The sequence below is a fragment of the Triticum dicoccoides genome, chromosome 5A (genome assembly GCF_002162155.2).
Source record: "Triticum dicoccoides isolate Atlit2015 ecotype Zavitan chromosome 5A, WEW_v2.0, whole genome shotgun sequence".
Taxonomy (NCBI): Eukaryota; Viridiplantae; Streptophyta; class Magnoliopsida; order Poales; family Poaceae; genus Triticum; species Triticum dicoccoides.
This window is the reverse complement of record NC_041388.1, coordinates 436393482-436405685: the sequence shown is the minus strand read 5'-3', so window position 1 is coordinate 436405685 and position 12204 is coordinate 436393482. Positions and strand designations below refer to the sequence as shown.

Below are 12204 nucleotides of genomic sequence, written 5' to 3'. Positions count from 1 at the left end.
TTCGTCCATGCCTGCCCCTCCGCCGCCTGCTCTGGCCCGTCGTCCGTGCCTGCCCCTCCCCCCGAGCCGGCCCTCCCCCACGGTGAGCTCCCTCCCTCGCTTTCTGTAGATTTTTTTTGATAATTTTGTTGTTGTTCATAGTTATGTAACTAGATGGATGGATGCATAGTTGATAGATGATTTGATGATAGTTACAAATGTGAGAAATGCAAGAAAAGCAATTTTTTTAACAAGGGGCATGACATTAGATGATAGACTTTTTGATGATAGTTGCAAATGTATGATGATTGTTACATGATAGATGATGATGTTAATGATGATAGATGATGATGTTGATGATAGATAATGATTTTTTTGCGGAAGAGATGATATAGGAAGCTGATTTTTATGATTCTATGATTGTTAGATGATGATGATGAATATATTGTGATGTACTTAATTATTGTCACGGTGCAGGTTCTGTGGTGTTCCATCTTGGTGGAGTGATCGTCGTAGGAGCTGTTGGTCCCCGGTTGTCCCTCCGGTGTTCGACTACTTCCTCTACAGCCGAGGGTGAGCTACGAATCATGTGACTAGATTTCATTCTCAAGTCAACTGACGTAACCTAGGCGTCTCCCGTCCTGTCGGGGATATACCCCGCTGTGTAAACCGGACGGAAGTTAACCCGGCCGGGCTTGGCAGTTTATCTGAAGACCCCGCTGACACCTGGCGAGTTACTGGTGACCCGCCCTGACCTGGCGGTTTACAAGCAACCCACCTGGTCATTATGACTCACTGGTGATCCGGCGTGCGGGATCGACGGATGACAAGGCCCAAAGCCCAGAAGGCCGGTTCACGTTTAACGGTAGGCCGATTTAAGAGGAAAGGCATGAGGAACATTATCTTACAAGGAGCTAAGACCTGGACTTGTATCCGGTTTGTATTAGAGATAAACCGGTCCTAATCCTAATAGGACTCTACATGTAACCCGCCCCTCCAACATATATAAGGAGGGGCAGGGCTCCCCAAAAGAGACAAGATTCAAAAGTTCCACAAGTTGGACAAGTTAGGTTTAGACAATAGCTCTCGAGATAGAGCACTCTTGTAACCGTGGTCATCATCATCAATATCAATGAAGCAGGATGTAGGCTTTTACCTTCACCGTGAGGGGTCGAACCTGGGTAAAACATCGCGTCTCTCATCCCGCTCAACCCCTCTCAAGCTACCACATAGATGCGTGGCCTCGCGACTAAGTCCTGACACTAAGGACATCTGCCGTGACAATTCCACGACAGTTGGCGCCCACCGTGGGGCCTGCGCACGGTGGTGTTGGGTTCTTGAAGGGATTTCTCTAAAAGGATCGAGAAGTTTGCAAATTTCCGGATGAAAAAGAAGTCGACGCAGAAGACAACATCATCAACAAACAGTCAAAGCGACGTATACAAGATTTAAAGATCAAAGGGGAAAATTAGGGTCGTGTTTATGCGCCAGTGCATACCACCAGATGATCCATCGGGGCTGGATTAATTTCCGTTGTCACTGAGGGTCAAAATCTTGCATCTGAAATCAATCGACACGACGTGCAACTCCCAAGACCGAAAGACTTTGGCGGTTCTGTCGTCCGTGTCCAAACCCAACTCGGAGCATCATTATTGCATGGCGTGGCACCCTAGGTTTGCCGCCATCTTTTTCAAAAGGACCAAGTGCTACTAGTACAAGTTGGATCTGAGAAACAATCATCCGGGCGCTCGCATCAAGTCCCAAGGCGTATCAGTGTACGCTGTTGCTGCTACGTCCACGAGCATGGAGCAAAGATAGAAGGAAAGGTACTACTTCAAGTAGTAGTGCACATGAAGCAGATACGTCACCACAGTGGTCAACGGCCGCCGCCGCCTTAACATGCAGCCGGCTTACGCTGTCTCCGCCGGCGGGCTGACTCGCCTCGTCTCTGCTTTGAGCCCTTTGCTGCGTGATGAGCCGCTTCCGCTACGGCCAGCGTTAAGTCACCGCTCGCCAAGGGCCGGCCCTTGTTCAGCAGTACTGCACACCTAGCCACATCAAAATCGTCTTCGCTGCTCCATCTCCCGCCGCGCTTCACTCCCAAATTTATTGATGGATATTACATATGGATCATCTGCCATACAAACAAATCAGGTGCTATTTTTCTAAACCTTTACTGGTACAACTAAGTATCATCCAAAGCTTTTTACACGATATGTTATGCTATACACAGGTCAATGGACTCATGGCCAAGGTATGATCCGGTCCTCATGCACCGGCGTCGGAGGCAACGTATACATCTGCACCGCCCGTGCCGGGCATTTAAAGACCTGGAGAATAACCCGGAGGGTTTCTGCTTGAACCGCCGGGACCATATTGAGTCGCCAGACACGTAAACCGCCTCTGTCGCAACGAACAGATCATCCGTTGTCCGAATAAAAAACATTAGGTGATATCCATCTAAATCTAATTTCTTGGTATATATTGTTTTTATCAAGGGAACAATTACTTTGGACCGGATATTATGATATGCAGGACAATTATTCATTATAAAACATGGTTTATACCATGGGTACGGAGTACGCGCTGGCAACGTCCTGCCCGGTGATCGTCCGTACCACATTACACGGTGAATGGACGCATACAAGCTGCCAACCGTACATCCCGGTTTACATCAATTAGCCGGGACTGTGCCTGTGATTGGCTCGCCTGTCCGCTCTCGCGGTCGGTTCACGCGTGCGCGTCGGTTTACAACGCTGCGGTCGATTCTCCCGTCCGCACCGGCGTACAATGCCGCGGCCGACTTGTCTGTTTGAGCCGCCTCTGATGCTGCGGTCGTCCTTGTCATCCGTCGTCCAAACAAATCAGGTGATATCCATCCAAATTTGATTTATTAGCACATGTTGTTTTTATCAAAAAACAAGTTTATCTTTGCCTTGGTCTGCAATATTGTTTATGTAGGGCGACAAAAAGTGATATTATACCGCGGAGATGGAGGCACGCCAACATCTTTCAGCCCAGGTGGTCGTCGTTATTCAACGAACAACCGCACCGGCTTACAGCATTGTGGCCATCTCTCGCGACCGCACCGGTTTACAACGCCACGGCTGACTCTCTTGTCCACACCGGTTTAAAAGGCCACAGCCGAAATATCTGTCAGCACCCGCGGCCGACTCGGCGGTGATTGTTTTCAGTTTCACCACAGTGATCATCAACTCGACGGTGGATAACCCCTGGCATGATATATCAGGTGAAACCCATCCAATATATTTTATATTGCCTTCTTTAAAAGAGCAATTACTCCGGTTTGCAAAGTTGTTTAATGCAGGACCCTAAACCGCCATATCGGTGCAAATTTAAAGGCCGTCGGAAAATTTCCGGCTTAAAAAGAAGGATTCTGGTTTAAAATCCGGTTCAAGGGAAAGATGTCTCCCACAAAGCTTTGAAGCTCTCTATATCCGGTTCAAGATCCCGGTTCAAAGAAGAATTTATCTCTTGCAAAAGTTAAAAATTGCCAAAGAGGACCTGCTGCCATGATGCGCGGTTCAAACATGGGTATCCCGCCTTACTGGCCTGACATATTATTGATCACATGGGGGCTTCTGCTTCATAAAGCGGGGTCTCTGTTCTTTTACATCATGTGTGGTTACACGGAGTTATTCTAAAGCGGCCTCCGGTTTACCCCTTGAGTTTGCTTTTTAAAAGCATTGTGTTATATCACTTGGAGGATTGGTCGTGTCCGAACCAATACCATACCTCTTGATAGGCGAGAGCCACCAGATCACTTGGGGACTTGGTCACGTCTGAACCACTCATGCCTCTTGATCGGCCTAAGGCCACAGAATCACTTGGGGGCTTGGTCGAACCCGAACCATCGCCATGCCACTTGGTCGGCATAAATGCCACGGTTTCATTTGGGGACCTGGCTGACTAGAACCATAGTTACACCTAACGAGAGCTTGGTCGTGTTCGGCCATGGTAACGCCATTTGATCAGCTCAAATAAACCTTTTTTGCAAACGGTTTTGTCATTGCTTTTGCTTCGCACTTTTCTTTAAAAGATTTTGCTTTCTTTTTATTGCGTTTTTTAAACCGACAAAGTTTTCAACCAATCAATTGATGGAACACAGTTCACGTCAATCCGGAGACTATTTGCCCGATTTGATCCTTGTTGTTAACATCCTCTTATGGAGTAACATGGTGTTTATCACAGCCCGGCATGGTTTTATCATAAACCGGCACAATGGAAGGAGTTATCAGTACTCAAGATTTGGGTTATTACCCTTACTACAAAAAGTTGGTAAAACCAACAATGTGATTCAATGTCACAGGTATGATATATTTCATATTTGATTATTCTTAAGTGCAGCCTTGGTTATAAACCCGGGTTATATGTTGGGCATTATGACCCGTCCGGCGGTAAACCGCCAGGACACTTTAAACTTGTTATATGCAGAAACAGGTTTGTTAAACCGGCTTGGCTTTGGACTATAAGTCGCCAGTATATACATTTGGATTGCGCCATTGGAATCATGCACTTATAAATCATTGGATTATATTATCTTGAATAGCCAACATGGCTGGATTTTTATGGTTATTAATAACCAATATCATTGAGTTTTCAAAGTCGCTTTAGCGCAATGGCTATTATTTTATCAAAGGATATGATTTATTCTACAATGGAAGGAATAGTCCCGAGTCACTGCAGGCTTACAACCCGGCACTTGGGGGCTACATTATTCAAATTGAGATTACATGCAAGTCTCATGTTGCTGCAAGCATGCACCATGACACTTGGGGGCTAATGCAAAGTCATTTTTAGTCTTATTGAAGACCCGACTCATCATATTATAATGAGCCGGCCCTTGGGGGCTACCAATTGCTCCTGTCAACAATTCAAGGTACACAAGTTTTTATCCATTATATTGAAGGGTCCACTCCTCAGTTGGTAAAGCACAAAACTCTTAACCTTGTGGACGTGGGTTCAAGCCCCATGATGGGAGTTACATCATATGATGTTATTTTCAATGAAGTATATATAAAGTCCCAGCTCAATATTATCTTACTGAACCGGCCCTTGGGGGCTACACTGATTGAAGTTTTTATAAGCAATTACAAGTCCCAGGTTGCTATAAGCATGACAACCCGGCACTTGGGGGCTACATATATGGAGTATTCAGTTTATATGATTGAGATGAACTAATCGGATTTCTTCAAGGTTGAAACACTTATTGGAGCAAGTCTTAAGTTATCATTATGTTCTCCTCTTAAGACTTGGGGGCTACAGGTATTATGCATATAAAGGAGGAACATCTTCATTTTATCAGTTTTGAGCAAATCAGGAAGATCAATTACATGACCCGGTGTCAACAACAATTATGACCCGGCACCATCAATATTTATAAACCGACTATTTTGGTAATATTAAACCGACAAGTTTTACATCTTCAAACCGACTGAATATCAGATAAGTATTTTCAGACCCATATTTCTTAAACCGGCGCTTTGGGAGCTGAGTCAAAGGAGTTATTCTTCACAATATTTCTCGGTGACAAACCAATGTCGGCAAATTGATTATGAAGCTGGTATGTTGACTCGGATTTCCCAAAAGGAGGAAATAACAAGGACTTAAGGATGATCAGGTACCGGTTTACAATTCTTAACCCGGAGCATAACCTGTCAAATTTGTTCTTGTGTTTATTTTGCAGCATAAGTTTACCATGAATAAAATCCAAGCTAAACTTGGGGGATAATGTCGGGAATATACCCCACTGTGTAAACCGGCCGGAAGTTAACCCGGCCGGGCTTGGCGGTTTATCTGAAGACCCCGCTGACACCTGGTGAGTTACTGGCGACCCGCCCTGACCTGGCGGTTTACAAGCAACCCACCTGGTCATTATGACACACTGGTGATCCAGCGTGCGGGATCGACGGATGACAAGGCCCAAAGCCCAGAAGGCCGGTTCACGTTTAACGGTGGGCCGGTTTAAGAGGAAAGGCATGAGGAACATTATCTTACAAGGAGCTAAGACCTGGACTTGTATCCGGTTTGTATTAGAGATAGACCAGTCCTAATCCTAATAGGACTCTACATGTAACCCGCCCCTCCAACATATATAAGGAGGGGCAGGGCTCCCCAAAAGAGACAAGATTCACAAGTTTCACAAGTTAGACAAGTTAGGTTTAGACAATAGCTCTCGAGATAGAGCACTCTTGTAACCGTGGTCATCATCATCAATATCAATGAAGCAGGATGTAGGCTTTTACCTTCACCGTGAGGGGCCGAACCTGGGTAAAACATCGCGTCTCTCGTCCCGCTCAACCCCTCTCAAGCTACCACATAGATGCGTTGGCCTCGCGACTAAGTCCTGACACTAAGGACATCTGCCGTGACAATTCCACGACACGTCCGAAAGGGTTGCATCGATAAATATGCATTCAATTGCATATTTATCACCGCAGCTCTTTCGAATTGTCCAGCGTTTTCCATGGACAGCCCGAGGATGTGTAGATTGGGTATGTCCTCCATGTTCTACCCCGTTCCGAGACAGGATTTCGGCGGCGCCTCCCCATTGTTCTCCGGAGCACATTCTCTCGGCTATTTGCCGAGATGTGTATCTGGAGAACAGCGGGGAGGTGCTGCCAAAATTTTGTCTCGGAATGGGGTAGAATGGAGAACATACTCAATCTACACATCCTCGGGTGGGATTAGGACCCATCTTTACCTATTAGATATGTAGGTGGATTAAACGCGGTAGAAACTAAAAATTTGATGTGATTAATTTAAGTGAATCCTTAATTATGTTGTGTGGGTTGCAAAAAAGCAGAGGATGGCAGATAATCAGTGGATGTACAGTGGTTTTATCCGTCGGAATTGAGTAACATCAGAGTGGATCGCGAAAACCGATGTGTATTTGAAGGAGATATTCCGTCGTCCAATGAGAATTATCCCACCATGCCCCTGTGCGATATGTGCCAGACGTCACTGTAGAAATCAGACGGACATGAGTGAGCACCTTCGCACGCACGGATATATGCCAAACTTTGACATGCCGCCGATAAACATAGCCGAGCAGGACCGTGGTAGAGAGGAGGTGATGCGACAACACATCGATGGATATGAGGACGACGGGGTCAGGGACATGCTAGATGATGTCATTGTTGCAGAAACGGCAAATGCGACACCTTCAGAGAATGAATCGGAGGAGCCGGAGGCAACCGCAAAGGCCTTCTTGGAGGTCTTCGCCTCGTCGAAGAAACCTCTTTATGCGGGTGCGAAAATATCTCAGCTGGATGCCATCTCGCAACTGATTGCAGTCAAGGCTGAGTACGGCTGTAGCCAGAAATGCTTCGAAGCATTCCTGGGAGTATGGGCTAACAGCCTCCCTGAGGGTCATGAACTGCCGAAAAGCATGTACGATACAAAGAAAATCATGAAGGCACTCTCTATGGATTATGAGAAAATAGATGTTTGCCCGAAGAATTGCCTTTTGTTTAGGCACGAGTATGCGGATGACAAGTACTGTAGGATTAGCGGTTCGTCTCGGTACATTGACGTGGTCGGTGAGGATGGTGAGAAAAAGCAGCTAACCATCCCCGTTAAGGTTCTTCGGTATCTTGATTTTATAAAAAGACTGCAGCGCCTTTTCATCACGAAGGAGTCTGCCAAAATGATGAAGTGGCACAAGGAAGGTATAAGGTACAATCCAAAAAAATCGTACATCCATCGGGAGGGGAAGCATGGAAGTCATTCGATGAAGAATACCCCGAGGAAGCAGCCGAGGCTGGGAATGTCAGAATAGCCATATCAGGTGATGGGTTGAATCCATATGGTATGTCGTCCAATCCATACAGCTGCTGGCATGTGTTTGTAATCCCGCTCAATCTTCCTCCCGGTGCCCTAATGTAACGGAAGACCATGTTCTTGTCGCTCATCATTCCGGGGCCTGACTACCCGGGGAAGCAATTGGGTGTGTTTATGCAGCCGCTTGTGGATGCTTTGCACCATTCTTGGTACTTTCCGAGGTTGACATACGACCGGGATCTGCAGAGAAATTTCTTGATGAAAGTTTGGTTGCACTATTGCATGCATGACTTTCCCGGCTATGCTCTATTCTGCGGATGGTGTACAAGTGGTAAGATGCCATGCCCAGTGTGCATGCAGGCTCTGCGAATGATTTGGCTGAGTAAGGGTGGCAAGTATGTAGCCTTTGACCTGCATCGACAGTTCCTCCCTCCAGACCATCCAGACAGGGAAGACAAGAAGAACTTCACGAAAGGCCGGGTTGTTCATGAAGTAACCGAGATTCCAACATTTTCGGGGGCAGATGTTCTTGCTCAGCTAAAAGCTCTCAAGCCTAAAGTCAAAGGCAAAGGCAAAGCCAAAGCCAAAGGCTTCGAGGGATATGGTGAGACACACAACTGGACGCACATTACCCCCTTCTCGCAGCTTCCCTATTTCAAGGACCTCAAACTTCCTTACAATCTGTAAGTATTTTCCCTCTTATCTTCATTGCTCACTTTATTTTCTGCATTTAGTAGTTTTATGAGTTCCATCATGTCATACCGTAGGCCTACCTGGAGTACACACGCCAGGAGACCATGGCGTGGCATCAGAGGCTTTATGAACACCAAGTGCAGAGGGATAGCCAGATGCAGCAGGCTTTTCAGGATATGGCGGCCGGCAGGTGTCCTCAGTTACCTCAAGCACAATGCCCTCCAGCACAACCAGTGCTGATGAGCTTTGAGGAGTTTGTGGCACAGAACGCTGGCCCCTCGCCGGTTAGTTCATCCCCAATCTATTCACCCAAAGCATGTCATGCCTTTCAACACAGTCATATATCCCGTGCATATGTCTTTTCAACATCCAGGGAACAGGTGGATCTACCATTGGCGGTGGTCTTCGCAGCACTCCGGAGACACGGAGCCCGACCACTCCGATCCATGGAGGCGGAGGCGGAGGTGGAGGCGGAGGCGGTCTTGGCGGTAGCGCTGCCGCTAGCAGTGACGATCTGGGCTTCGGCCGTCTTGGCGGTGACGACCTCCGCGGTGCTCGATGATCCTTGTGTGTGGTGATGATGCTTGAGATGACTTGTGTGTGGTGATAATCATTTAGATGACTTGTGTGCTTCTCTATATGCTTATGCTTATGTTGGTTGTGATGATGTTTATTTAGAGACTTGTGTGTGATGATGCTTATGCATATATTGTTGTGATGGTGCCGGATGATATCCCGTTGTGTTTTATATGTCTATCACATCATATATATCTGCTGATATGTGCTGTTATTTGAATTGAATTGATTTGAAAACAAACAGAAAAAAGAAAAAGCAAACTATGCCGACGGCTAGGCCGTCGGCATAGGGCTAGCGTGAGCTCCCAGTAGCTGACACGTGGCACCTATGCCGACGGCCTAGCCGTTGGCTTAGTTTAAAAACTGTGCCGACGGCTAGACCGTCGGCATAGGCGCCCACGTGTCAGCTACTGGGAGCTCTGTATGAAGGACTATGCCGACGGCCTGGCCGTCGGCTTAGTTTCAAACTATGCCGACGGCCCAGCCGTCGGCATAGCCCTGGTCCACGAGCAGCGGCTGGTCGCCACGTGGGCGCCTATGCCGACAGTCGAGCCATCGGCATAGTTTTTGACTAAGCCGACGGCTAGGCCGCCGGCATAAGGGTGCCACGTGGCGACCAGTCGTTGGGCAGACTTGACGGCGGCCGCCGTTAGGCGTGATAGTTGCCGACGGCCGGGGCCGTCGGCATAGATGTATGGCCCCCGTCGGCGTATCATATATGCCGACGGCTTTTCTATGCCGACGGCCTCCCTGGCTGTGCCGACGCATATGTTGCCGACGGCCCTATGCCGACGGGGGCCGTCGGCATAGGTCTATCCCGACGGGACTCGGGCCTATGCGGACGGCCCTGGCCGTCGGCATAGGGGGCGATTCCGGTAGTGAACGGAAGCTCTCACATTCCAGGCACCAACTTGCGGGATTGGAATCCAGGCGTTCTCTACATCACTTCAGCCAGGATTCAGAATATTTACTCCTTTTCCTCTGCCAAAAAGGGCATCCCATTCCAGATATGTGCCGTAGATTCTCTCGGCTCGATCGTTCGTATACCCACCCGCCACCCTAGCTGCCCTATCTCCCTAGCTAGTATCTCGCTCGATCGATAGCGTGGGCACCGACAAGAAAGGCGAATTTCTGCGTGTGGCTCTGGGCTACTGCACCTCCAAGAGGCATGAGCATCTGCTTATCACGTCGACTGGATAGAGTGTGCAGACGTAGTCACCAGCTCCTTCATCCAAAAAAGTTCAGAATCAGAATGTAATTAATTGAGCTGTTTTATGGTACCCTGGGGTAAATTAATTAGCCTCACTGACCTTTCAGTCGCCAAGCCGATGGCAATCCCGATACCATTCCAGCAACAAGGCCGTCGGGGTGGCGCCCCAAGCGCCTATAAATAGTGGGCACCCAAGCAGCACAACGATCATCAAACCATAACCACCGGAGCTTCTCAAGTGCAAAAACCATCAGAAAAGGCTTCAGCGCAAACGTAGCTCGGTTTCCGATCCAGTTGGAGATGTCTTCTTCTGGGTCAAGGAGCGCATCCCGCGGCGGCGCCAACCCGGAGTGGAGCAAGAAGGAGAACAAGCTGTTCGAGGACGCACTCGCCTACTACGGCGAGGGCACGCCCGACCGCTGGCTCAAGGTGTCCCGCGCCATGGGCGGGACCAAGACGGCCGACGAGGTGCGCCGCCACTACGAGATCCTTGATAGCGACATCAAGCTGATCGACTCCGGCAGGGTCCCCTTTCCCAAGTACAACACCCAGGGGGCTTGGAACTGATCCATCAATCAAGGTAACCAAAACCCTGCGTGATCCTTGTCTCCTCTACAGTTTATAAGTGTGAAGTGTCAGCAAGTCCTCAGTGCTATATGGTGATCTCAATCACTTGTCAAAATAAAGGTAGACCATGCCCTAGATTGACAAAGAAACCGCAATGGAATGCCGCTTGTCATTGCTGTCAATTCCTTGGTTGTTTCTGCCCCAGATGCACTGCCAACGTTAGTGTGATGGTGATTCCGTGATTGCACTATTATTACACAAGCAAAGAGGATCCGCCACATAATTTAAGCCTGGACCTGGAACTTTGAACAGCATCATGCACGCACTATTTGCTTGCATGGATGCGCTAATCTTAGAGATCCTGCATCCAGGCTGTTAATTGAAGTCTGTTTTGCACACTCTTTAGCGCCAAAACCATGGTACCCCTTGAGAGGCAGCGCTGCATATCCTAAATTACAGAACATAGAAAATCCACACCCTTTGTCAAGCCTAGCATTCAGACAACCATATCCAAAGAAATGGGGGCATGATTCTCCTACTGAAATGAAAATGTTAATTTATCCCAGTTCTTGATTTGAGAAGTTCGAGCAAATTAACTTACAAGGTACCTCTCTCGTTGTATTTTTCTTTGCAGGAGCAAAGCTTCTGAATTCTGAAGATCCTGCAAACAGGATAATCTGTTGATAATCAACTCCTTAGCTGGGACCATGTTATTAAAGCAAGCATAATTATGTACCGTAAAACAAAGATTGTGGGCACTTGGTTAGGAATAAAAGAAGAAAATATATGTGAGTGTACATAATATTAGGTTTGTAAGCAAATCAAGTTCGCTTGGTTTTGCAGACGGTAGCATGTATTTTTCATTGTGTACTGTATTACTCCTCCCCAATAAGTTTTGGGGTAAACATCAGTGATGTAAATCCCCAGTACTTGTGTGTACTATTTATGAACTTGTGCTGGTAGAATATTCATGTTTGTCTATCAGTTGGTTCAAGACACGGATGTTTACATTGCACTTTACGTGTTATCATTATCGATCCCTTCCAACAAAGATGGAGTAGGTAAGTATGACTAGGTGCCATCTGATAACTTGTGTACTCCCTCCGTTTATTTATTCTACACATTAGCTTTGACTGAAGTCAAACTTTTACAAGTTTGACCAAGTTTATAGAAAACTATGTGAACATTTACAATAACAGATCTGTATGAAGTGAAAGCAAAGTTGATTCTTTGTCTTCTCAAACAGCTTTCATGTCTCAAAATAAATTTCCATAAGAGCGAGCTATTTTGCTTTGGAAAGGCGAGGGAAACACAGAATGGATATTGGCAACTCCTCGGTTCTGATGTGGAATTTCTTCCTTTTATGTACCTCGGAA

At 47.2% G+C, this 12204-nt stretch overlaps 1 protein-coding gene across 1 annotated transcript; it reads left to right on the top strand.

Moving 5' to 3' along the window:
* The first annotated feature begins 10491 nt into the window (after nucleotides 1-10491).
* LOC119297569 (transcription factor RADIALIS-like) lies at nucleotides 10492-11809 on the top strand. Its single transcript, XM_037575308.1, has 2 exons — nucleotides 10492-10841; nucleotides 11463-11809. Exon 1 carries the CDS (start codon nucleotides 10562-10564, stop codon nucleotides 10826-10828), a length of 267 nt encoding a protein of 88 aa, XP_037431205.1. The 5' UTR covers nucleotides 10492-10561; the 3' UTR covers nucleotides 10829-10841; nucleotides 11463-11809.
* The last annotated feature ends 395 nt before the right edge of the window (nucleotides 11810-12204 follow it).

What these genes read in the sequence shown, in the direction of transcription:
- LOC119297569 (XM_037575308.1), top strand. Translation starts at nt 10,562, where the DNA reads ATGTCTTCTTCTGGGTCAAGGAGCGCATCCCGCGGCGGCGCCAACCCG.